This window comes from Podarcis filfolensis (genome assembly GCF_964270895.1).
Source record: "Podarcis filfolensis genome assembly, chromosome: 11".
NCBI classification, from domain to species: domain Eukaryota; kingdom Metazoa; phylum Chordata; class Lepidosauria; order Squamata; family Lacertidae; genus Podarcis; species Podarcis filfolensis.
The window spans coordinates 3,179,547-3,207,313 of record NC_139613.1 but is presented as its reverse complement, the minus strand read 5'-3'; the positions used below and the strand labels follow the sequence as shown (position 1 = coordinate 3,207,313).

At 43.5% G+C, this 27,767-nt stretch overlaps 1 protein-coding gene across 1 annotated transcript in view; it reads left to right on the top strand.

Moving 5' to 3' along the window:
- Nucleotides 1-1,909: 1,909 nt before the first annotated feature.
- The window catches only part of UBAP1 (ubiquitin associated protein 1), a 28,224-nt gene continuing 2,366 nt past the window's right edge, over nt 1,910-27,767 (top strand). Inside the window, exons 1-5 of the mRNA XM_083575747.1 lie at nt 1,910-2,160; nt 16,527-16,567; nt 19,599-19,723; nt 21,990-22,910; nt 26,920-27,120. Coding sequence (XP_083431873.1) covers nt 16,534-16,567; nt 19,599-19,723; nt 21,990-22,910; nt 26,920-27,120 — 1,281 coding nt within the window. The 5' untranslated portion in view covers nt 1,910-2,160; nt 16,527-16,533. The remainder of the gene's footprint in view (nt 2,161-16,526; nt 16,568-19,598; nt 19,724-21,989; nt 22,911-26,919; nt 27,121-27,767) is intronic.

Below are 27,767 nucleotides of genomic sequence, written 5' to 3'. Positions count from 1 at the left end.
TTTAATGAGGGTGAAAGAGGAAAGCGCAAAATATGGTCTGAAGCTCAACATCAAAAAAACTAAGATCATGGCCACTGGTCCCATCACCTCCTGTCAAATAGAAGGGGAAGAAATGGAGGCAGTGAGAGATTTTACTTTTTTGGGTTCCAGAATCACTGCAGATGGGGACAGCAGTCACGAAATTAAAAGACGCCTGCATCTTGGGAGAAAAGCAGTGACAAACCTAGACAGCATCTTAAAAAGCAGAGACATCACGTTGCCGACAAAGGTCCGTATAGTTAAAGCTATGGTTTTCCCAGTCGTGATGTATGGAAGTGAGAGTATGGACCATAAAGAAGGCTGAATGCCAAAGAATTGATGCTTTTGAATTATGATGCTGGAGGAGACTATTGAGAGTCCCATGGACTGCAAGAAGATCAAATCTATCCATTCTTAAGGAAATCAGCCCTGAGTGCTCACTGGAAGGACAGATCCTGAAGCTGAGGCTCCAAGACTTTGGCCACCTCATGAGAAGAGAAGACTACCTGGAAAAGACCCTGATGTTGGGAAAGATGGAGGGCACAAGGAGAAGGGGACGACAGAGGACGAGATGGTTGGACAGTGTTCTCGAAGCTACGAACATGAGTTTGACCAAACTGCAGGAGGCAGTGGAAGACAGGAGGGCCTGGCGTGCTCTGGTCCAGGGGGTCACAAAGAGTTGGACAGGACTAAACAACTAAACAACAACCACTTTACATGTAACATTATTATCATCAGCAATTATATCCCTTCACTCAGGTCCCAGGCTGGTTACAAGAATGAAAACACAACTTTAAAAACAACTTAAAACAACTTATAATCATGCACAGTCTGGAGCTGGACTAATTCCTCTGAGCCAAACCTCCTACAGACCTTCTTCTTCTTCTTTGGCAATCTTTGCCAGGATCTGATTACCTTACATTATCTTAATATATTGTCACTTGAGACAGTCGGATGCCAACAACTACTGGACATTAGGGACGCCCCCAAGTTGGGTGGGGGGAGGAGTGTACTTTAATAAAAATACTTGAGATCTCTGTATTGCAGGGGGTTGATGCTCAGGATCAGTTCCAAGTCTACAATTCTATGATTCTAGAACAGAAAAATGGTGGTGGGACGAGTGTGCAGTGGAGTGTAAGGAAGTCTAACAAAGTTCTGTTCCCCGCCCCTTTCATGAGAAGTAGAGTACTTAACAAATATCAAATTATTGCTATTGTTATTTAAAATAAATTAATAAATGGATGCCTGTGCTTTGCTGGTGCTTGATTGGGTAATTATTAATTAATAATAACGATACATAATAATATATTCATTTCAAAAGAAACATCAAGGAGGTAACACAAGACAATAACCAGAACATAACAATCATAATCCAGCACCGATGGCAGCACACACACCACACCCACACCACTGGCAGGATTGACAACAACTAATGCATATGTATTATGCATATGTTAATATTTAACCTCTTGTTAATTGTGCTGCCCTACATGTCCATTCTATATTGGACTCCATGTAGCCATGTTTTATTTTCAAATCTCTAGTTTCCTGTTAATCACATTGCGGTGAACGTGCACTTTATATTTGACTTTATTCAGGAACATTTTGTTCTGGATTGTTTTATTTTAAGTTTTAATGTGCTGTAAACCGCTCTGAGATTTTTCTCCCTTTACAAATATAAAGCGGCATATGTTGTATTTGTTTAAAAAGCAATAAAAGTGTGTATTTAAAAAGCGGTATAGAAATGATATTATTATTATTATTATTATTATTATTATTATTATTATTATTATTATTTCCTCCCTCCCCGCTTATGGCAACGTCAAGCGGCCGCAGCCAGCAAACCGGAAGCGCCTCTCGAGCCCCATCGGCTCTCGCTCTCTTCCGCGTCGCGTCATCAGCGCCGTGACGCCACGCGTCGCTGCCTGCCGGAGACGGGGGGGGGGCGCGTGCGTGCGAGCTTGCGCGCGTGCGCGTTGGGCGGGGAGACAAGATGGCGTCGCGCTGTTGCCGAGGCGGGTACGGAGAGGGGAGGCGGCTCGTCGTCGTCGTCGTGGCCGCGGCCGGCGGGGACTTGTAGCTGGCAGAGCCGCGGGCGAGCGTGACGAGTACGAGTAGCAGCCGCAGCAGCCATTATCCGGGGTGAGTAGGCCGGAGGCGGCGGCGGAGGTCGCCCCTCAGGTAGGGGGCGAGGGTCGGTGGGGCGACGCGCCTCTCTCCTCGCCGCTGAGGGGTGTGCGCGCGCGGGTCCTTCTGCGCAGGCGCGCTTGGGCGGGCGGGGTTGGGGAAGGGGAAGACCCCCGCAGGTGGGGATGAGCCCAGGCTGCCTCGGCGGCGCCCCTCGGGCGAAGCTCCATCCCTGACAGGGACGCGGGGGCTTCGCTTCTCCGTCCCCCCGGGTGGGCGGGAGCGAGGGAGGGCTCGGTGGTCGCGGGAGCCCTCCTGGCCTGGAAGGTCCCGAGTTCGAGTTCTGGCCGACTTCAAGATCGCCGCCCCCTCCCTCCCCGCCCCTGGGGTTTGAACGCCTGTGGCCCCAACTCCACCCTCGCGGGCCGGTTTGTCATCCTCAGGTGGCTCTCACTGACGCTCAGTGCCTCTAACTAACTATATAGGTGTAGATTTAGATAATATATATATGTACACACACACACACACACACACACAGTTCTTCCCTGTAATATGTGTGTGTGTGTGTGTGTGTATATATATATATATATATATATATATATATATATATGTGTGTGTGTGTGTGTGTGTGTGTGTATATATATATATGTATGTATATATGGGGGGTGCTCTCATTTTGACTCAAGGAAATCACCATTTCCTAGTTCAGATTGCTAAAAATAAATACAGTAAATTGACAAAAGTACAAAGATTCACATAGTGTTTAGGGGTATGCGTACCCCTGCGGCCTCCCAGAAAAAAACCACTCTGTGTGTGTGTATGTGTATATAGTGTGTGTTTTTATGTCCCGCCTTTCTGGCCGTTGTTGGCCCCCCCCCCCTTGGCTAAAGAGGGAGAGATTGGGTCTTCTCCTGGTCGCGGAATTTGGTTCGTTTGTTTATTATTGTACTTGCATCCTGCTTTTCATCTGTAGGTCTCAGGGCGGTTCACAGCATAGAAATACAAGATGAGGACATAAAAGTCATAATAAAAAGAAGAACATAACAAATAAACAATTCCCCTCCCCAATACAATTGCAATAGGAAAGAAGCTAGTTGAGTGTGTGGGGAGGGTGGGGTGAAAAGTCGATCACTGGGGAGGGGTCAGTTATTCAAGGCCAAAGCAAAGTGGGGAGTTGTATGCATTCGTGTTCCGCTCTGCCCAGGCTGGCATTCCTTCTTGAATAGCAATAGGTGACTCATGCTCCTTTGGCTGGCGGATGGGAATTGTAGGATTCAATCTACTTCACAGGGCTGTTGTAAGGAATGAAATGCTCCTGATTAGTCAGAGGCCTTCATGTTGCACTATCCTGCTGTGATTAAAGCAGTCCTTAAGGTAAGCAGGACCTACCAGCTCTTGGTTGTGTGAGTTGGAACAACTTGAGTGACAGTTGCCTCCCTAAGGTGCCCTTGTGTGTTTGTGGCAGAGGGATGGAAGCAAACTGGTGATTTCCTGATTTGTAGCTCAGACTCATCTTGGTGACTAGCATATTCCAGTTCTGGAAAAGATAGTGTGTTTTGAGTGCTTTGAACAGTGTAAGCTCTGTTTAAATGTGAGTCGTTGGCTGTTGCAATGCAAATAGCAACAGAAGTTCCCTGTTCTGAAATCTCACCCTTGTTGGTTCTTGATAAGTAGTTTAAAGGAAAGAACTCATTGGCCTCTGACTTGCATTTTGAGGGAGATAATGAGGGTGTACTTTGTAAGGATATTGTAGAGATTACTGTTCTCAGAGCAGACTGTAGAACAGGTGACTAAGGCTGCCCAACAGAGGAGATGTTTATTTTATGGAAATATATTTGTCATATATATCCTGCCTTCTTCCAAATAGCTTAGAGCCTTAGACCAGTGTTTTAGCCCAACTACATTTACTTGAGGTAGAGAGTTCAGGTCTCGCTCCTTCCCTTTGCTGAGCTTGATATCTGAATTGACTTGACTGTGTGGAACACAGCACTGTCACTGTTTAATGCAGAGTACCAGTATTTCAAAATATACATTTCTCTTGAAGTGAGGAACTGCATCATTTGACAGGTAATAAATTTTTGGCTGGTTTGTTCAAAGCAAATATGTGTATTTATTTAGCAGTATATGCTTCTGGCTGCTTGAAAGGGTAGAGGGATATCACTACTTAACTTGATTGGTGTTGGACTTACAGAGCTTGTGTGTCTTGAGGGGAAAAAAATCTCATTTTTGACTGGTAAGATCCCAAAGTATATAAGCATTCTGTCATTTTAATGTGGAGTCCTCTTCTCAAACATCCCATGTGGAGTGGCTTCCCATGTGAAAAATCTCTTGGGTTACATTATTTATTGGAAACCTTTATGAAAGGTTTGAAGAATAGGAGACTTTGTTTTGTATGTGATATTCCCCAACTTTGATCCTCCAATGATCCCCTTATATCTTGAGTAGAGCCTAGCAGCACAGTTTTATTACGTGTGTGGGAATAAGCCCAGTTTAACATGAGGTCTCCATGTAAAACATGCATGGGATTGTGCTGTAACTAATACTACTATTTTCCACTTGCTTCAGAATTGGGAACATAGGTCACCACCTTTCTCAATACACTGTTGCAGGCTTTTATCCCGAAAGCCTTCCGTCTTGTCTTTGGAATAGAATAATGCTTTCACTGTTCTCTGTAGGTAGTTTTGTCAGTTGTGTTTACTAGGTATTCTGACTGGGAAGGGCTGCACAGAAAGGCCTTTTTCTGGCCTGGGGTGGATTCCAGTCAACTCAAAACACACACATACTGTGCGGGACATGGATCCCAGCGGAAGTAAATAACTTTTCTAATCAATGTCCATTATCAGTGAAACAGTGTAGTGGTTAAAGTGTTGGGCTAGAACTGGGGAAACCCAGTTTCAAACCCTTGTTCTGCCCTGAGCTCATCGGGAGGACCTGGGCAAGTCATACGTTCTCAGCCATACCTACCTCGCATAGCTGTTGTGAGCATAACCTTTGGGGGGCATGTGTGCTATCGTGAGCTCCCTCAAAGAAGAGCAAGATTTAAAATTAAAAGACAAGAGAATTCAGGTGAGGAATGCTGTGTTCTGATTGGCTATAATAGGCTTTGTTCTTTTATTTCAATTTTTGAGTTTGCCTGAGGTGGGGAACTCTGTAGGTGATGACACCGTTAATTAGTGTGCAGTGCAACTTCCTTTTACTGAGTCACAGTTACTTCATTTGGCGTGTTGTCTTCTCATGGGTTCCTTGCCAGTCCTTCAGACATAACCTTTTAAAAAATTAGCAGAGGTGATGATCAATGGGACTTTGCTTGGCACAATTAACATATAATATTAACAAGCTATATATCTACAGTATATTTAATTGATTGATTATTGCTGTTCTATTCCATCTCTTACCAGAGGACCTCATGCTGACTTACATGGTACTTGCTCTCTCCATTTTATCCTCCCAACAACTCTGAGGTAGATTAGGCAAAAAGTGAATTGCTTAAGGTCCCACAGTGAGCTGCAAGGCTGAATAGTGTTTTCAACCTTGTGCTCTGAATCCTAGGCCAACACTGTAAACACTAGAACACACTAGCTTTCCAAACTGTGGTTATTTGGAGCATGGTAAAGTCAGTGTTAGAAACTGGAATAGAAAAGGTAGGAGCTAAATGGCTTCTGGGACCTGGGTTGTGGGTACCAAAACAGGATATCTAGTCTCCACTGTGGGGGTCTGCAACACTTTTTATTTATTATTTTGATAAGCATGAGTTAATATGCAATTCACTTTTGCATTGACACAAAAGTGTCACTGGTAACATTGGTAACATACTTCAGTTTTCAAAACACTCTACTCTTTATTGTTAAACTCCTTAACATTTTGTCGATCCTTAACATATACTTTGAGGCTTCAAATCTCATACATTTCAGCAATCCTTGAGTCTCAGCTAGGTACCAAAAATGGCACCCAGACTTTTTGAAGTGTTCACAAATGGAGAATCTTTTGGCGCAAAATGTGCCTGGCTCCCTGCTAATTTCAAGCCCTGAGTAAAGTTGGAGAAATGAATCTTCTCTTAAAACTAAGGTAGCACTTAGACTTGATGATAATGTGTGCAGCAAGAATTAATTCATGGCCTGAATAACTTTTCACTTTACATTTATAGAAGCTAGCCATGCAGATAAAGGGGGACGAAGCACACTTGGTGATTCCAGCTAAGTCACACCTAGAGTAGACAAGTCCGTTGGTTTCACTGGGTCTGCTCTGAGTATGACTGAGTTGAACATCACCCAATTTTATGCAAACATAAGAATCTTGCAAACTAAGCAGCGTACACTGCTTGCAATGCTGTTGCAATTTGATCTTCTGTAGAAAGTTAGGGGAATGCCGAGTATTTTGGCTTCCATCCTAAGGCTGCCATAATAAATGGCAAGCAAAAAGTAATCTGAATCATGAGTGTTCTTTAACTTCAGATGTTAACATGTGTGCTGTCTTGTGACAGCTTTTAAAAGAAACATTTCGACTGAGGTTTTCAGATAGGGATAATGCTCTCAGTGTTCTTCTGTGGGATGATACTTACTTTTAAAGAATCATAGAATCATAGAGTTGGAAGAGACCACAAGGGCCATCGAGTCCAACCCCCTGCCAAGCAGGAAACACCATCAGAGCACTCCTGACATATGGTTGTCAAGCCTCTGCTTAAAGACCTCCAAAGAAGGAGAGACCACCACACTCCTTGGCAGCAAATTCCACTGTCGAACAGCTCTTACTGTCAGGAAGTTCTTCCTAATGTTTAGGTGGAATCTTCTTTCTTGTAGTTTGGAACCATTGCTCCATGTCCGCTTCTCTGGAGCAGCAGAAAACAACCTTTCTCCCTCCTCTATGTGACATCCTTTTATATATTTGAACATGATGTTGAGGAGCTTCAGGAATTAAAAGGATTCTGAACATTTTCAATCCTAACATTGTTTACCTGAATGTAAGGTCTATTGGTGTTCAGTACAGCTCACTTAATTCAAATGTGTTGAGAGTTGGAGATGTAAATCTCGGTGATACCCTTGCAGCTAAGGCCTTTCCAATTGTCCATGCGAGCAGTATTAAGTTGCATAGACATACAGCAGGACATTAGAAGCAGAGGTGTAAAAATGTGTTCTTGTTGATGTTAAATCCTTGACCAGGTACAGAAAAAAACACATTGATTAAATAATTATTAAATGGCACAAGTCTCGCTCTGAAGTCAGCCGAACACTGGTAAGTACACATAATAGTGCCTGCTATGTGGCAGTGTGGGCTGCAAAAAGGTTCATTTTGCAGCTTGCATTATCTTCTCTAGTAGCAGGCCAGTGGAGGTATCTTGGATAGTCTGGAGGTTACTGACTCCCCGTGTGGGGGAGGGACCTCTGAAGCCCCAGGAAAACCCACCGGGACCAACTAGCTACACGTATTGAGGATGACTTCGGAGGGGTCTTGATTCTTTGCTTGTTGCAGGTCTGGTTGAAGTACCCAGTGCCACTATTGAGAACAGTTTGTGGAATCATTTTCACCTTAGGCCAGGGGTCGGCAAGGCTTACCAGGCATGGACCGGATCACTCCCGCGGAGATCCTCCCTTGGGCTGCTTCCCGCGTGACATAAGAGACCCATAAATTTTATTCTTTGTTGAGAAAGAGCATGTCTTTGCAATAATTTTCACCATCAAAAACTTTTGATTCCATCGTGCCCTCACACTGAAAATTTAGGTTTTCTAAACCTCATTTTTCCACCAAAAAACTACATTTATACATTTAATTAGGCATTATATAATCTTTTGAGTGCTGGTGTATTTTTTCCTGAAATCCTCATCATGTTATTGAGCACTGTGTAAAATTTCAAAGAGATCTGATCATTGGTTATAGAGGAAAAAAAATAAAATGCACACAAGGTCGAGGATCTCAAGAGGAACAGAAACACAGATTTCACAAAACTTTGAAGTGCTATAAAATTAAAACCGTTTGAGATAGAGGGGGGAAATTAAAGGGGGTTTCTTTCAACCATAAGGGAAGGGTGTACACCAAGTTTCATCAAAATCCGAGATGGTGGGTGGCAAAACCCTTGTTTTTTGCATTGATTTGATGTGGAATGACCCCAGATGTTTAACTGATAATTGATCACAGTCAGTCTTAGTGATGTTAAATTCTCAAGAATAATCTTTTGGAGAATATTAATGAGAATATTAGAGATTTTCATGTAAAATAGGAGAATATTCATTTTAATGCATTGAAAATGATACCATTTTAATGCATTGAAAATGATATAATTAGTTAATATACATGTTTATTCATGGGTAAACTTGTTCAGATGGCAACCAAAAACTGTACAGATACTTTTATTCAATGGGGCAATGCCGCGATGGTTTGATACAAGTAAATTCAGTAATAGGCTATCTTGTGCTTCTAATAGCTCTAACACTTAATAACTGTTTTGGTGACTAAAACACAGCTTGATAAACAAAACTATATGCATACATATAAAAAAGAAGCCATTAACATTAAATATATGATCATTATATGATCATATATTTCAGTATGTCAATCTCTGGTAAATGGCACCTTTTACCATTGAATGGCACAGCAAAAACCAGTTACTGGCATTAAATAAAAGTATAGAAACGTCAACTGTTTAAATCAAGGCCACCTCACATGCTGCTACACATAATTGTATAGGCCTAGGTAATTTAAGTGTATAAAGCATTAAAGCGACTTTCTGTAAAAAAAAATCACACTGTATGTCCAAGGGTATAGAATTGCTTAGAATAAAATCACACCAAAATAGAAAAAAGGCTGTTACATATAGTTGAAATACATATAAATCCAAATGTTCATCAAATTAAATGAATAGCATTTTTAAAACTAAAAAAAGAAATATGTTTTCTGTAGTTCACATTTCAGAACTGCCACTGGTGAATGAGACAATGCTCAGTAATGTAACTGGATCAAAAAAAAAATCATTACTCATTACTTACACTGGCAATATCACAGCTTGACTTATTATTTACTACATTTTTTAAATGTGGGTTGTAAAACTGGTTCTTACATTAGAATTTACAGTTTGTGGAGAACATTCTCCGGAGAATTTTCTAGCAGAGAATATTCTCACCTCACATCACTAGTCAGTCCATCAAAATGCCAACTAGACATTCCATTTTGGCGACTGTAACCTTGGTTCAAGGAGCCATAGGGTGCCTAGCTTATGTATTTGAGTTTTCAACATTGGTTGTGGGATCAGTTTCAGCTTATGTTGCCAGCTGAGCTTGATTCTTTCCTACATGGATTATTGTTTTGTGGCATTTAGGTCATGACCCTTTGGGTGTAGCCTGTGTGTGTGTGTGTGTGTGTGTGTGTGTGTGTATGTATTTTCTCAAGGTAATAATCTTGCACATACTTTGAGAATGAGTTACTGAACCCAATGACAGACAGCAGTTACTTATTATGGTAGAAGACTGTTCTACCCTGTAGCTGTGCTGTGCTAAAAATTGGACTTGCTTCAGCTGCCAGAAAATTAGCCTGGATGAAGGCTGCATCGTCCTCTGACTCTTGTCATCAACAGTGGGGGGGTTTTCGGGGGGGAGGGAGAGAAAGGCGCAAGTGTTCTTTGTGTACAGAGAGAAGGCAGTGGATTGATATGCGAACATCCTGTCTGTTCAACACCATCCTATGAGTAATTTGTATGAATGGGCAAAACTACCTTTTAATGATCTGGAAAATCTTTGGATGAATGAGAAGACGGATATTATTGCAGACTGTCTTGGACGCGAGTGGCGCTGTGGGTTAAACCACAGAGCCTAGGACTTGTCGATCAGAAGGTCGGCGGTTCGAATCCCCGCAACGGAGTGAGCTCCCGTTGCTCAGTCCCTGCTCCTGCCAATCTAGCAGTTCGAAAGCATGTCAGAGTGCAAGTAGATAAATAGGTACCGCTCCAGCGGGAAGGTAAACGGCGCTTCCGTGCGCTGCTCTGGTTCGCCAGAAGCGGCTTAGTCATGCTGGCCACATGACCCGGAAGCTGTACACCGGCTCCCTCGGCCAATAAAGTGAGATGAGCGCCGCAACCCCAGAGTCGTCCATGACTGGACCTAATGGTCAGGGGTCCCTTTACCTTTACTATCTTGGAATAGTCTTAAGTGTGAAGTACCTTTTAATGTAACTTTTTGTTACAAGGGCAACACAAGAAGACCGCGGAAGGGTTCATTATGCCTTTATTCCAGCTGCCTTTTAAAAAAACCCAACCCTTTGCTGTTCTTGCGTGGCCACTCATCCTAAATTTTCTGTTCCACATTTTAGTTGATCTTGATTGGGTATGCTTGCAGTCACTAGTAGACAGCAACAACTTTTACCTGTACTCCCTCAAAAAGGTCAATATACCTCCCAAACCTAAGAAAAGCTCAAAAACTTTGACCAGAACCCCAAAAAAGGTCAACAACTTTGACTTTTTTCCCTAAAAAAAGCTCAACAACTTCCACCTGAACCCACCCCCCCGGGGTAGATCACTGCCAGTTTTTTATTCTGTGAGTAGATCACAATCTCTTGGGACGTCCCTGTATTGACCATTCCAGTAAACTGTGGATATATCATATTTGTCCAACAGAAGAGCTATTTTTTATTTAACAGATTTATAAACTACTTCACAGCCAAAGCTATTGAAACAGTGCACAATAAGATAAACTATAAATAATAAATATTTTTAAAACAAAAAAACCATTGTTACAGTTATAGAATTACTGTTTCATTAAATGACTGGGTCACATTTCTGGGAAGGGCTTCTTAAACCAAAATGTCTTCAGTAGCTGCCTAAACATCAAGATGCTAGGTGCTGGTCTAATTTTGGCTGGTAACTGATTCCAGAGGCCTGGAGCTGCAACAATAAAATCCCAGTTTATAGTGCACCCCTGAGGCGTGGTATTCTCAGCAGTGCCCCATCTGACAATATAGGGGCCGAAGTCACTTAGGTAACCTGATGCCAAATTGTTTGCCTTGCACCCTTCATTTATTTAGGAGTAGAAATCCACTTAGCCAAATGTTGTACTTGGTTACTTAGCCTTAAGGGAAATACTGTTATTATATCACTACTGAGAATCATAGAATAGAATCATAGAATCATAGAGTTGGAAGAGACCACAAGGGCCATCGAGTCCAACCCCCTGCCAAGCAGGAAACACTATCAGAGCACTCCTGACATATGGTTGTCAAGCCTCTGCTTAAAGACCTCCAAAGAAGGAGACTCCACCACACTCCTTGGCAGCAAATTCCACTGTCGAACAGCTCTTACTGTCAGGAAGTTCTTCCTAATGTTTAGGTGGAATCTTCTTTCTTGTAGTTTGGATCCATTGCTCCGTGTCTGCTTCTCTGGAGCAGCAGAAAACAACCTTTCTCCCTCCTCTATGTGACATCCTTTTATATATTTGAACATGGCTATCATATCACCCCTTCACCTCCTCTTCTCCAAACATGCCCAGCTCCCTTAGCCGTTCCTCATAAGGCATCGTTTCCAGGCCTTTGACCATTTTGGTTGCCCTCCTCTGGACACGTTCCAGTTTGTCAGTGTCCTTCTTGAACTGTGGTGCCCAGAACTGGACACAGTACTCCAGGTGAGGTCTGACCAGAGCAGAATACAGTGGCACTATTACTTCCCTTGATCTAGATGCTATACTCCTATTGATGCAGCCCAGAATTGCATTGGCTTTTTTAGCTGCCGCGTCACACTGTTGGCTCATGTCAAGTTTGTGGTCAACCAAGACTCCTAGATCCTTTTCACATGTACTGCTCTCAAGCCAGGTGTCACCCATCTTGTATTTGTGACTCTCATTTTTTTTTGCCGAAGTGCAATACTTTACATTTCTCCCTGTTAAAATTCATCTTGTTTGCTTTGGCCCAGTTCTCTAATCTGTCAAGATCGTTTTGAAGTATGATCCTGTCCTCTGGGGTGTTAGCCACCCCTCCCAGTTTGGTGTCATCTGCAAATTTGATCAGGATGCCCTTGAGTCCATCATCCAAGTCGTTGATAAAGATGTTGAATAAGACCGGGCCCAAGACAGAACCCTGTGGCACCCCACTAGTCACTCTTCTCCAGGATGAAGAGAACTTTGGGGGCTTATCTACTATGTGAGAGGCAGCTGTGCTGCAGTGTTTTTCTTATTCTGGTCACAAATTTCCTGTGGAGCAAACTTAAGAGTGGCTGGAACAGCACACCCTTTGGTTCTCTAAGAACTCCAGTTGTCTGCACGTGGCCATGAAGCATGGGATTTATTTTATGAAGTGAGCAGCCTTGGCTATGGCACACTGGGCAATTCAGTCAGATTGGAAATGTTCAGTGGACGGGGATGGGAAGGAGGTGGCATGCAAAAACGGGGAAAGTATTGGCATGCACTCATTGGCATCATTTTGGCTGTCAAAATGACCTTCCGCATGATGCCCACATCTTTTGTTGGGCCCTTTTGAAAAAAAGCTTATGCAAATTACTTTGTATAGCTATAATAAAAGAGCCCTATGTGTTGAGACCCAATGTTTATCTGCTCCTGCATTTATTTATTTTTACAACATGAGTTACCCAGCTGTCATGCCTCTACGAAGCTTACAATTCGGGCATGAAAGCCACAGATCTCCCATAGCATTTGTTTCTCCTGATATCTCCCTCTGGGTGGGTTACTGTTGCTTATTGGTGGATGAAATGTGCCCAGGCCCAACTATCGATAGTGTGATATCCAGGATCCTAGCCCTACTCAGCTCCATTTTGTAAATTGTTTGCTCCTGATTTGTGTTTCCATTGAAATACTGAGGGAAAGAGGGCTGGTTAATTTAAGAGAACCGTGCATTAGCTTGTGATGATGTGTGTTGTCTGCTTAATTCTTACTGATTTGCAAAAGCTGCTATAGTAGGAAAGATAAAGGCTGGCTTATTATATACACCTCATTGAGGCTGAAGGTGAAAGATGGTAATTAGTATGGAATTGCATAGTTGCATGAAGACAATAAAAATGTATGACTTAATGTTCCCTGAACAAAATCCAATTACAGGTTAAACGTATAACAGAGAAGCTGAAAATTAAATGCTCGATTTAATGTGCGAGAGAAATATGAGGCAAACCTATTTGGGCCTGCATGTGAACAGGGAGAGATATAGAGGTGGTACTTAAGGGCAAAATGAGAACTTTAACAACTGCAGGATTCCTCTCCCTGAATTTGCTTCCAGCATACAAAGCGGGGTGGGGGAAAGAGAAGTTGCAGACACATTACAGGTTAAAAGCCACTCTCTATCTGCCTCATTTCTCCCGAAGATCTCTTTCAGCCATTTAGGTCCACTTTGACCACCAAGTACAGTGGTACCTCGGGTTACAGATGTTTCGGGTTACAGACTCCACTAACCCAGAAATAGTATCTTGGGTTAAGAACTTTGATTCAGGATGAGAACAGAAACTGTGCGGCGGCGGCAGCGGGAGGCCCCATTAGCTAAAGTGGTACCTCAGGTTAAGAACAGTTTCAGGTTAAGAACGGACCTCCAGAATGAATTAAGTTCTTAACCCGAGGTACCACTGTATTGGAGCTATGCTAGAAGAATGCAACTGGGAGAAGAGTTACAGAAGGATACAGTAGTGGCAAGTGAGAAAAGGCTCAGAAGAAGGCTTCTCCTTATTAGGTTTAATGCTCTTTTTCATACAATAAAGCTGCTTTTGATTTATCTTTGTTGACCCAAGTCTTCAGTAGAAGTACCACCAGGTTGGCCACCCCTGATCTATTCATTAAAATTATATGGTTCATTTTCATTAGGTTTATCTTTATGAGATGAAACCAGTTTACTCCCATGTATAGAACTGGGCTTTCCCATGGTCACGCAATGAGCTCATGGCAGAGGAAGGGCGTGACCTGCTTTTAAGTCCTAACAAATCTACTTCAGGCATGCTGAAGTCACATTGTAGTCTAAAACATCTGGAGCAGGGGTAGGCAACCTAAGGCCCGGGGGCCAGATGTGGCCCAATCGCCTTCTCAATCCGGCTTGCAGACAGTCCAGGAATCAGCATGTTTTTACATGAGTAGAATGTGTGCTTTTATTTAAAATGCATCTCTGGGTTATTTGTGGGGCATAGGAATTCATTCATATTTTTTTCCAAAATATAGTCTGGCCCCCCACAAGGTCTGAGGTTGCTGTCCTGATCTGGAGAGCTGCAGACTGAGGAAGGCTGCTGTTCTTTCTAGACCATGCTGGCTGTCAAAAAATACTGTTTTGAATCAGGGTCCTAAGGGAATGGATTTTGCATCATTAGGAAATGCTTCACAAAAGTTGCTTCTCTCCAACAGCATTATGTTCCATGTGACAGAGATAGAAAGATTTGCAAGCGCTCCATTTTTATATACATGGATAGTTGCACCACTTGTCACAACAGATATATCAGTGTGTCTCTTCCAAGCTGCTTTTAAGAAACATTTCTCCCCCTCAACCTTCAGGTCAGTGGTCTATGAAGTACAGCAGTTGTGACAATAGTGTGGAATAACAGGTACAGTCAATGAAAGATCAGATCAGAAGAATCTTTATTCGCATCAGCTACTAGCCATAGCAGTAAAAAAAAAAAAAGTACTGAAATAGTACAGAATATGTATACAAAATACATTTTGGAGGTTTACATCAGTAATCAAATAATAGATCTTACTCTAATTGCCGCTGCTAATTTTTTTGCAGTTTTTGCTCTCACTTGAATGACAATCAATGAAAAGTATTCTATAGTCCAAGTCCATGCTAAATTGGATCCAGTCTATAAGCAGTGCAGTTTGGGGAAAATGGGGAAACTTGCTCCCCACCCTGTCCTGATTCATTCAGAACTGCCCAATTTCAGAGGAGTCTCCTGTTGAATCACTGTATAAGAATAGGTGTGGACATACCTCTGTTTCAAACTTGAATCTATTGAGTCCTTTATACCAGCGAGAGTACTGTGTGTAGATATGTTTGGGGTTTATCGGGTTTTTTAATCTTCATGTCCACTGTGGATTTATTTTAATTTATATTTATTAAATTTATATACTACCCTTCATCCAAAGATCAGAGGGCAGCTTACAGCATTAAAATTTCTTTTGATAAAAGTGAATGTCTTTTGAGTTTACATTTTTGTCACTCGGGATACGGCAGGATAAAAACTAAAGAGTATATTCTTCTTTGCGATAATACACAGAAAACAAAATGCCCAAAGGAATGCGGTGTCATTGTTCTGACACAGATTTCAACACAGTGATAATTTCACATGACTTCACGTTTTTCTTTCGGCTGAAGCCAAGTGATTGTGCTTTGTTTGTATCCCCAAAACCTTCATTTTTTTGAGGGAGAGACTCCTTTTTCATAATCCCTGTTCAGTTCTAGCCTGTGTCATGCCCCAGTAATGTCAGGGACTTAACTCATCCTTTGATTTATTTATGCCTCAAGTAATTGGGGGGGGGGTTGCCGTGTCAAAAATACTCTTCAGAATACGGTACCTTGGATTGCCTTTAAGTGAAAGTGCCGCCGCCTCAGGTTTTCTGTTGCTGGTTAAGAATAGAAGCAGTTTTGTTGCAACAGGATCTCCTGCAGGTAAGGCCAGGCCTTGAGTTACACAGATGTGCATGTGCGGAAACACTTTTGGAATACCCAGCACTTCTGTAAGATTAGATCAGTAGCATCCAGACTTGCAGATTTTGATCATACTGAAAGCGAAGCCCTTAGGCTTGAAGTTTCCTCCTGTCTGCCTGGTGTAAGCTGTGTTGTGGAACGAGTACGTTTGTATCCCCTTGGACGTTAGATTGTTGAAGGGGCAACAGACAGACCCTTGCTTTGCTGATAATTGATACTGACATTTGACAGTTTATGGCGCAGAGGCTGTGCAGGGGAAAGGGCTGTTGGGTATAGATGGGGGGGGGGGTTCTTGATAAACTGACACTTCATGGTTTCTTGCAGTCATTTTTGCTGGAGAAGCTGTGGATTTCCTGATTGCGCACTAAGAGTTGTGCTAACATGCATGCACAAATAGCATAATTGGGATCGCAATATTTTTGGTGCAGAGTTTAGAGAGGACTGTAGTAAGGAATGGAGTAATAGCAATCTGAGCAGTCACAGTGGCAAGTTGTTTCACAAAACTTAGTGGCCAAAGGAGGCACATTCCCCCCTCCCCGCCCACATAAGGCCCTCTCCTCAATTTTGTTTCTGATTCTCATAACCCTTTTTTAAAAAAACAAAAACGATGATAAGTAGGATCTAAATTTTTGTGCCAGATCTCAGGTGTGTAGAACACAGGGAACTCTGTTGATAAAGAAGGTTGTGTTACCTGTCACATTAAAAAAGCTGAGCACTGGATGGAGAGTTTGTGTTGGAGGTGTGATGATGCAAGGTCACTAATGCTGTTTCAAAATGTCTTTCAGATTCTAAATGGCTGCTCCGAAGTCAAGGTCCGACTTTCATGGTAAGTGAAATGTGTGTCTTTTGTTTCAGGTGCGGCAAGGGGAGGCTGTCTTTCTAAAGATAGGTTAGGGTGTTCCTAAGCAATTGGATAGGGACGCGGGTGGTGCTGTGGGTTAAACCACAGAGCCTAGGGCTTGCCGATCAGAAGGTTGGTGGTTCAAATCCCCACGACGGGGTGAGCTCCCGTTGCTCGGTCCCTGCTCCTGCCAACCTAGCACTTTGAAAGCATGAAGTGCAAGTAGATAAATAGGTACCGCTTCGGCGGGGATGGTAAACGGCGTTTCCATGTGCTCCTCTGGTTCGCTAGAAGCGGCTTAGTCATGCTGGCCACATGACCTGGAAGCTGTACGCCGGCTCCCTTGGCCAATAAAGCGAAATGAGCGCCGCAACCCCAGAGTCGTTAGCGACTGGACCTAATGGTCAGGGGTCCCTTTACCTTTACCTAAGCAATTGGATAAGAAATATTGTGAAGGTATTCATGGAAGAGCTGGCTTCATTGTTGTTTTTAAGCATTTACACACAATCTTTCAGGTACACGGTGTCCCAAAGTGGTGTACAGAATGTTGAAAATGAAACTCTGTCAACAAATAGATTTATACAGCATTAAACAGAATAGCAGTGTGAAGCTAAGTAAAGCCATCAGTCAGAATGAAGCACCTTGAAAAGTAAAGTTTAACTGGGCACTGTAATGATAACTGATGGTGACAATTCAGCTTCACAGGGGGTGAGTTCCAGAGGTTTGGGACCACAGCAAACAAGGCCCTTTCTGGGTCACCCTACTTATAACAGAGTTGGGATCTGTAACCTGAGATGTGGTGAGGATCTCTGGTCCCAAAATAGTAGTATTGACTGGAAGGCCTTCCCTTTTGACTAGTGACCTGACAGTAGTAGGTTCAGTCTGGTCAGGGGTCAACCTAAAAATAAGCCATCTTCAGATAAGCAGTTAGGCTAGCCTTTAATGGGCAGCCTTAACCTGGAAGAAGAAAATGCAGTAGGTTGGAAGACAGAGGAGAAAAACATGCCATGCTCCACTTAGTGGAGGAGGGGGGATGGTTGTGCATAGACACATAGCCCTTGTTGTGGTTTTCTATCCTGTGGCTCTTGCTGAACGGTGCCTTTTCCCCCCGATGTGATTTCAAGTTGACAGTACAAAATTTCCACCTAAAGGAAGCTAATTATGACATAAGAGAGCTTTGCAGCAAGCACAGCTCTGGATAGTTCAAGCTGTGTCTCTGCATACAAAAGAAGAGACTGCAAGCTGAACGCACAGATATCTTCTTTCTTTTGTCCTGCTTGTACAACGTACTAAGCATTCGCTGAGATAAATATTTTCCCCTTCAGTCAAAACACACACCTCCTCCCTCCCCAACTAATGTCTGTACTTTGCCTAATACCAGGTTTGAGTGATCGAATCCGCTAGCATTTTAGAACCGCAGACCCATTCACTCTTCTTCCACATTTTGTTTGCTGCTTGATTTTAATCTGTTCGGTTACCCGATACCCTTTTAAATTTCTGAGGTTGAGCATGGGGTCTTATTCTGTGAGCAGAGGACATGTTCTACCCCTAATCTGTGCAAAAACTGGATTTATGAGCTGTAGGTCTCTTGTGATTGCCATCCTGTATCAGCTCTGTCAAGGGAAAAGTCATTGGTGGGGGATGACTGTAGCTGGAAACACCCTGGGAAGAAGAAATACGGCACACGTGCCTTTTATTTCAGGGATTTCCTCACCACTTGTGCATTGTCACCTAGATGCGCAATATTCGTTCAGGGCTGCCTCAGGTGGCCTCTTTTGCACATAGAAAGAATCTGTACTAAGGTGATCACTATGTATAAAAGGGGTGTGGTGTAATTGACCAAGAAGAAGTAGAAAGGAGGAACTATTATTGTTCATTGTAGTGAAGTGCCTATGGTGCAAATATTGCTCCTTTATGCAAATGTTGCTCCTTTATCCAAGAAGGTATTTCATTTCTGAAGCGGGTTCCCCCCCCCCTTCCTAGCAATAAGCATTATTAGTTTTCACCTTTGAGACCTAGCTTTCTCCCTTTTTTTGCATTCTCTTTGTTTTCTGTGCCTCCCTCCTCTGTTTTCCATAACTGACCAAGGCATACATTGTAAGTGCAGAGTACCGATCAATGCACACTGGAGATATTGAGTGGCTGCATGGCTGTGGGGAAGGTGACTTGTGTTGGTTCTCCAGCATGTGAGTTATGCAGGGTTACACTGGCCATTTAGATAGCAGCCGGTATGGGAGATTCCAAGATGCTCAGAGCAGTTCCTTCCTTGTTTTTCTTATTTCAGACCTGGACTTTGAATTGGGAAGCAGCTGCTCTCAGAGAGTAGACAGGATAGTAGACAGGATGGGGGCCCAGTGGACCAATGGTCTGGCTTGGTGCAAAGCATCTTAATATATCCAACATGCATGCACCTTACAAGCTGCATAATAAGGCCTGCTGATCCCCTGAATCTGTTGCTCTCCCCTTGGCTTCCTATTGGCTCTTCTTGCTTGCATAATACTATGAACTGTCCCTCACCTGCCTGATAATATTGGACAGTGCAGCAATATGAAAAATAGACTTGGGATGCCAGCAGCTGTTGGAAGCAGGTGTGTGAGCTCATGGTGCCTGGGAACCCCATTAAGCCCATCTCCCATCTATGGAGGCTGTTTAACTGAAGGCATCTGCGGCTGACTAATATATAGGTGCTGCTGACTATTATATAAGTTCATGTTTATATAAAACATGAACTTTCAAGCATAAAAATAGAAGGCGATTTCTAACTAAAACTGCTAGTGTGGTTATTTTTATCAGTGTTCAGGGAAATTGGGATGGAGCAGTTTTTGGAAGGCTTTTGCAGAGCCAGACACCGTGTCACATTTGAATTGAATATAAACCCCAACATTCATTTGCTTTTCTGTTGGTTTCAGACTTTTAAAGCCTTGCTGTTACTGGGGATTTGGCTTAGATGGGCGAAATGGGGTTGTATTGACTGACAAATGCAAAGTCACTGATGTGTTTCATTCCCTCTCCTTAGGGACCTTCAGTTACCTCGATGACGTCCCGTTCAAGATAGGAGACAAGTTCAGAGCACCAGCCAAAGTTGGCTTGCCCATTGGCTTTTGTTTGCCTGACTCTCCACAGCTTGTAAGGGAAGCCCAGGTGAGACTTGCTTGTTTTGTACAGGGTTGCAATAGAAAGTCGTCTAACAATTTGTGGAGGCTTCCCTCTGCAAAAGCATACTCAGGACTGTGCTTTTAGGTGACAGATTATTCTGCATTAACCTACTATGCAAGATTAAAAGCGTTTCACTCTGAACAACTAAAGGAGGCCCCTCTTTTGTTAACTGCACTGGAACGACTGCTTCTGGTTCCCTTAAAATAGATTTGGGTAGTTTGTCAACACCTGCCCTGTGCGTGCTTTAATCCATCTAAAAGCCAAATAAGGAGAAGTAGCTTCTGAAGCAAGCTCAAGTCATCAATGCAACATCCACCTTTGTTAACCAACAGCAGAAAATTCTTATTGAAGATAAGGAAGAAGAAATGCTTCCCTTGCTTGGTTTAAGGGTGTTCTAAAAGTTGCTGGATAAAGGCTTTGTCTTCACAGCTGGTTGATATTGGCCTCACTTAACCTTTGCATACTGCAAGATAATACATTCAAAGATTTTAATCCTGTTCCTGGTGAATGTTATCCACTAACACAGGGGAGTCTGCCTTATTATTTCTGTATAGTTTTAAAAAATAAATCCTTGCGTGCTCTCAAGAAGCAAACAGCAATTTCAGGTCATTTGGAACTGACAACTCTGAAAGACCCTCTAGGTTTTAAAAATAAATAAATCATGGATTAGAGAAAGGTTTTTTAAAAAGGGAATTATTCCTATTTAATAACTTTAATATTCGGTTAATATTTCATAAAAGAGAAGTGTACAATATTGAGTATAATTCATGATGATTATAATCAATAAATCATTGCATTTACTGGCAACCAGACTACTGCAAAATGGTCCTGCTTCATCTGGGCCTCACCTTTATCGTGTAAATGCACAAAGAAGAAAATCTGTGCTGATATCAGCAGCTCTTATTTTTTCCTTAATATATTTGACCACAAGGTTCCAGTTACTTAGCTCTTCTTTATCACCCTCCTCCTTTTCTCCTAACATTGCTGTAGTTTAATCATTCCCACTTGTCCCCATAATCTCATATTTAATTCTATTTTAGTTTGGCTTTGGCTTTTCTTCCAGTATGTGGCATATAATATTTGGTTTGATTAGATTATTTAATTTCTGTGCTGTTTAATATAATAAATATATATCTAAGCGGTGAACAAACAGAAGCAGCAACAAACAGCTTAACAAAATATTACAGAAATATGCAGTTGCATATAAAATTTTACATGAATACAGTTACTAATACATATATAAATCAATATCAGTTCATTTTCCTTCTGACACACTCTTCCTCTCAGCCTCTGGGTTCTCACCCAGGGTCGAAACAAATTCTCAGCTCACCCATAAAAGTCTCACAACCAGAAGAGTTCCTGGAAACAACAGTCATCGCCCTAGTATCTATTTGTTTGTTTGTTTGTTTTCCACCCTTCACCCTAAGGCCCACAGGGCAGGTCACAACATTAAAAGCACAACATTAAAAACAGCTTAAAACCATGTACAACCATTATTATTATTATGCTGTCTGTCAGTATTCCACACACACACACACACACACACATATATATATATATATATATATATATATATATATATATATAAAATTCATTGATGTTCTGAGATTTGTTTTTAATGTACACCCCCATGGGATATTTTGATATTTATTTGGTATATAAATGGAGTGATGTAGGTCCTAAGAACAGAAACCTCAAGTGTAAAGAGGTGCCCTTTCAGCATTCTCCAAAAGCAGTATAATGAAGGCACAGAAGCATCTCTGTATCTGGTATACGTTCAGTCTTCTGTGCTTCATGTTGGCTCTTGGTTCTGTGCAACGTATCTTGACGTCTCACGGCCCGTAATAGGGATGGGCAACGGTGATGATTCTTTTCTCCCACCCTGGCCAAGCTGCCATGTTAGCTTAGGCTAAAACATTTTTTGGACAAACTGGAGCGCTCATCCTCCGTTTGGCAGTAGGTCCCAAATTGCTTGTACACTTAGCCATGTCATTAGAGGTACCACCCCTCACATTCTTGAGAGAATGTGACATTGCTAATTCTCCTTAGTGTCTCAGCAGCCTTTGGCATCATCGCTCACAGTATCCTTCTGAAAAGGTTCTTGAAGTTGGAGGCATGATTCCTCTGTAGTTCCATTCCTAATTTGGCAGGGGTTGATTTCCAAAGTAAGCTTTGGAGAAGATGTGTTTGCCAGCATAAGCTCCTGCAGCTCTTTCTTACCTTGTTGTCTTGTGTTTTCCTCTCCCCCCAGTATGACTTCTCCTTGGAAAAGAGGACTATTGAGTGGGCTGAGAACATTAAACGAATCCAGGCTGCCCAGCAAGAGGCTGAGCAGAGGGCCGAGGAGGCGCTAGCAAATAAAAAAGCAACCTTCGAGGAGCAGAGGCAAGCAGGCTTCCCGGACAGCGGCTGCCCAGAGAACGCCATCCCGCCTCCCATTAACCCCATCATTGCTAGCCTGCATCACAACTACATCCTCATTCCTACCCCTGCCAACAGCAGCACCGCAAAGCAGAAAGTTCTGAGTCCGCCCCATGCGAAGGCTGATTTCAACCCAGCGGATTTCGAGTGCGAGGAAGACCCCTTTGACAAACTGGAATTAAAAACACTGGACGATAAAGAGGAGCTGAAGAACATTCTGCAGCTCCATGTTGGTACTCCGGGGCCAATCGTGGCCCAACTTCTAGACAATAGCTTGCCCAAAGTAGCACCTGAGTCTGTATTACAAGACCAGGAGGTCTTGGCGTCTTTGGAAAGGGCCAGTTTGGACCTCAAGCCCCTTCACAAACCAAACGGTCTTATCGCTTTACCGCAGCTGGGGGGTTGTGAAAAGATGTCCCTGTCTTCCAAAGTGTCCCTCTCACCCGTGACGTCGGTGAGCAATATCAAGTCGCTCTCCTTCCCGAAGCTCGACTCGGACGAGGGCGACTTGCAGGCGGCAAAGCTGGCGAGCACGTTCCCCGGCACGGCCTGCCTTCGCAACGGCACTCTCCTCAGCTCGTTGCAGAGCAAAGCCAGCGAACTGAATGGGCACCACGTGGCTGGGCTCTCTGACCTCAGTGTGGACGGTGGCCCAGAGGCACAGACGTTGCCCCCCACGTCCAGACTGCCTTCCCTGCCCAGCTCAGTAGCATGTACAGATGAAATCCCAGCGTTCACCACAGCCACGGTGGTAAGTTCTTTGGGAATGGAGACCTTGATGTGGGCAGGGGAGGGAAAGGTTGAGTTGGGCTGCAGCTGGCTAAAATAACCCAAATCACATTTAGATGCCTTGTTGCCATTCTGTTGCTGTTGGGGTGATCGATGCGTTGTATTGCATGCGGGTCGACGACAAATCTTCCTGCCTGCACCTAATGCCTACAGGTGCCCTTATGTTCTGTATTTTTGTGTTTTTATACTGTAAACTGCCCTGTGATCTCAGGATGAAGGGCGGTACAGTCATACCTCAGGTTACAGATGCTTCAGGTTGCACGTTTTCAGGTTGCACACTGCGCCGAACCCAGAAGTACCGGAACAGGTTACTTCTGGGTTTTGGTGCATGCGCAGAAGCGCTAAATCGCACTTTGCACATGCGCAGAAGCACCGAATCGTGACCCGCACGTGCGCAGACACGGTGCTGCGGGTTGCGAACGTGCCTCCCACACGGATCACGTTCGCAACCCAAGTGTCCACTGTATATAAATACAATACATAATAAATTGATGAAAGCAAGTGTTCCTGCTGCAGGGCATGCAAGTGTACACCCCTTCCCTCCATAGCAGCTATTCTGCCACTAATACTGCCTGGCTAGCTTAGTGTTTTTGCAGAACAAGCTAGTGAGGGTTGCTCTGGTTCAGATTTAGTTGGCAGCGTGGCTGAACGCACAATCTGGTATATTCCATGGCTTTCCCTGGGGATGGCTATGCAGTCTGTACCAGGGTGTGCGATGGAAACTAATTTCTAGGAAGCTGGGCACCTTTAAATCCTAAAATACAGGTGTCCCATCCCCCCCAGTTATGCAGGGGTTACATTCCAGGCCCCTGTATACGTAAGTGAAAATTGAGTCAGTGGGTAGCATCCTCTTAAAAGCCTCTAAAAACCTGTCTGTTCCTGCTCTCCAGATCTCTCACCATACAACTGTCTCTTCAACTAGAGTTGAAGCTCTGGGGCTGGTTGGAGGACATGCGGAAAAGCAGCTGCTGCTCCCATGCATGTGTCAGCTGCTAGGCAGGGAGGCTGAGCAGCCTTTAAAACGCCTCACAAGCCACGAGGACTCTCTAGCTCTCTCATGCCATTTCCTGGTTTGAATCTATTTTGAGAGAGCCAGTGTGGTGTAGTGGTTAAGAGCGGTAGTCTCTTAATCTGGGGAACCGGGTTCGAGTCTCCGCTCCTCCACCTGCAGCTGCTGGGTGACCTTGGGCTAGTCACACTTCTTTGAAGTCTCTTAGCCCCACTTACCTCACAGAGTTTGTTGTGAGGGAGGAAAGGAAAGGAGAATGTTAGTCGCTTTGAGACTCCTTAAAGGGAGTGAAAGGCAGGATATCAAATCCAAACTCTTCTTCTTCTTTTTTATTCCCTGGCGTTGCACATATATGTGGTCATGCGTGATTCAATCATGCTGTTGTGGACTAGGGCCCTTTTCAATGAAGTTGGTTCTAGCATACAAAAACTTATTATACCATAATAAAATTGGTTAGGCCTTAAGGTGCCACAAGACTTCTTTTCATGTAAAAGCAAAAACAACAAAACCCGGCCCCTTGGACAGGGCGTTGTTAGCATTTGCCCAGCAAGCTGAAATGTTTCAGTGACTTGAGTATATTTCCCAGTAGAGATTATCCTGATTCTTGGCCTGTGTGGATTAAGCATAATCCTATTGCGCATCCTGGAAGTTATTTTTACAAGGCTTCTTCCTGTGACGAGGAAATGTGAGTTCTGGCCATGCAGGTATGAGAGTTCATTCGTAACTTTCCCTGCAGCAGAGTCTCTTGTTGGTTCTTGCCTTAGTTGATACTTCTCCTCTGGGTTTTCTTGTTTTAGGAAATCCCTTTAAAGGGAATCCTCCTTTTTGCAGGACCTGCTTTTTCTCCAGCTGCTTATCTGCAGCGTGTAATTGATTCTGCCTGTCTTACTGATCTTGCTGGCATGGCAAAAGCTGGCGGTATGCCTAGCTATACAGGGGCTTTGTCTAGTTTACACTGAACTGTGTTTGCCTTTAGGGAAATCTTGAAACAAGACAGTCAGGTTGGGAGAGTACTTGGTCTCCATAAATGTGTTCCCAGGTTAGTTCTTCTTTATGGGTTTCCTGGAAGGTAAATGGTAAATAGGCCAGCTCATTGGGTTTTTTGTTTTACACTGGCAGACTGAAGAGGGGTCCCTCTCCTCCCAAATGCTGTCATTCTAGGATGAATTGATTTCAAGAAAGCTGACTTTAATAGCTAAGGATTAAAACGAGCAATGCAATTTATTGATAGGTTCCCATTTTGAAAACTATATACTCCAGCTAGTTGCTCTGCAACTAGAACATACTTGGAAATAGGGCTGGGCAATATATCAATATATCGTCCAAAACCGGTTTGAAGTTCACATTGTGATAACCGTTTTATAATATTTGACCTGGCAATATATCGTGAATTGTAATGTGTGTGTGAGGGCTATTATCATCAGCTAAACATTGCAGTCTACCACAATGTCTGAAATAAGGGTGGAACTATGCAGAGGCGAACAAGACAATGTCCGGGTAATTGCTACTACTTAGGGGTCTAAAACAGATAAATGACGATAGCATCAATCACCGTCACTGTAACTGCTGCCGCCTTCCGCCGCTGCCACGAGGCCTTGCAGACTGTCTCTCCTACTGCTGACACGTCCCATGGCAAGGCCTGCGAGGTCACCGCTGTTTCTGCCACCACCGCTTCCGCTGCCAAGGAGGCCTTCTGGTAGACCCAGATTATTTGTATTCACTATGACTCATCACTGTACTTTGGATTGTCCTGAATAACACAATTTGGTATCCAAGCCCAAAACCACGAGTCCTGTTTGGATGCATTTTGGCTTGCCTGCTGATGAAACTGCGTAGGGATTGATATAATCATTTATCCATTTTAGATCCCTAAGTAGTAGCAGTTGCCAGGACATTATCCTGTTCGCCTCTGCGTAGTTCCTTCCTTATTCCAGATATCATGATATATTGATATATCACGATATTCAACTGGTGATATATTGCGATACTGAAAACCAATATTGCACAGCCCTACTTGGAATTAGATTGTGTCTTAAAGTTAACACAAAGCAGCCTTGTATGCAAGTACTTGCCTGCTAGAGGCAGGTCACAAGGAATTCCATAGCAGCAAGCGAAGCCAACTCGCTTCGCTTCTGTGCTTGACATGGAAAAAAAGGAGCTTCCCTTCTCTGGCCTCCATGGAAATGCAACAGGCTTCTGTAGGGGAAAGGGGTAGGTGGCTTTATCCTTTATAACAGCATTTATCATTCTGTTTTAGTCACCAACAGGGACTTGCTTGCCATGCATTTGTCATTCTGATTTGGCGAGGGTATGAAATCAAATGTTGCCGGGAGGGGCTGTCTTTCTTGGGCTCACCCCTTTCTGAGGTAATGTGCCTTGCTGTAGCTTCCTGTCCAGTTATTAGCCAGGCCAAGATTAGCTTTAAACATGGAGGAACCTCTTGGGCTTTCATGTGGTTTTCGGAGGAGCTGTTCATGGAGCCGAAAAGTACTTACCTGTAACTCTCCACCTTGTTCTTGAGCTCTTGCCTATTATTTTGCCCACAGAGGAGGAGGGGATTGACCACAGATCAATCACATTCTATTACAGTCATACCTTGGGTTACAGACGCTTCAGGTTGTGCGTTTTCGGGTTGCGCACTGTGCCGAACCTGGAAGTACCGGAACAGGTTACTTCTGGGTTTCGGCACATGCACAGAAGCACTAAATCACGCTTTGCGCATGTGCAGAAGCACCAAAGTGCAACCTGCGTGTGCGCAGATGTGGCACTGCGGGTTGCGAACACTGCGGGTTGCCTCCCGCACATGCCTCCCGGATCACATTCGCAACCCGAGCATCAACTGTATTGTCCAATGGCTCTTAAGGGTTTATAGGAAGACTTCTGCACTGACTTACATTGAGACTGCAGCGTCCCAGTTTCTCTCTCTTCCTGAAAGAGGTTTGTTTCCCTCTTGTTCAACTAGGTAACTCACCAAAGTTTCCTGACGTCTCAAGTGCCCAATACCACCAGCTGTGCAAAACGGCTCGGCGGCTCCACGTATATCAACGTGCTGCAGGCCCTTTCCTCTAGTGAGCGGCAGTGTGTTGAAACTGTTGTCAACATGGGCTATTCCTACGAGGATGTCCTGAAAGCAATGAAGAAGAAGGGCCAGAACATAGAACAGGTAAGAGGAGCCTTTTCCCTGTTTAAGCAAGCCAGGAAAAGGAAGTGAGACTGGATGAAAGCCAACTTTGGCCTTAGTTTTGAATGGTAGATGCTCTACAATGTCTGAAAGGATGTGGGTTGTAGAGCCTTGCATCCTACACATCTTGGTAATACTGGGCCCAAGAACCTGTGGTGCCCCAGCAGGGGAAGGGGGGGCTTGGGACAACAACTAGCCACAAAATATTTTCAGACCTTAAGACTATGGCCATATTAGTTTGCTTTCATTATGTCTGTGATAAGTGTTCTTTGTATCCAATTGGACTTAAAACAATCTCTGAATTGTGGAGACTGGGAGAGGGCATTATAACTCAGTGATAAAGCTCATGTTTTGCTTGTAGAAGGTCCCGGGTTTAGCATTTCAAGCCAAAGGAACGTGGGTGCCAGAGATTGGTAAAAAAACTGTTGTCTAAATCCTTGGGGAGCTGCTGTCAGCCAGAGTAGATTCTCCTGGGCTAGATGGAGCAGTGGTCTGACCTGGTATAGCTTCATCTCTCTGTACTCAAAAAATATCAATGCAGGCATGATTTTGCATGGCCCAAGCAGGTTTGTTTGTGCAGCTTCTCCCTCCTCTTTAGCTTTTCATGTGGATAACCTGTCACTAAGAAC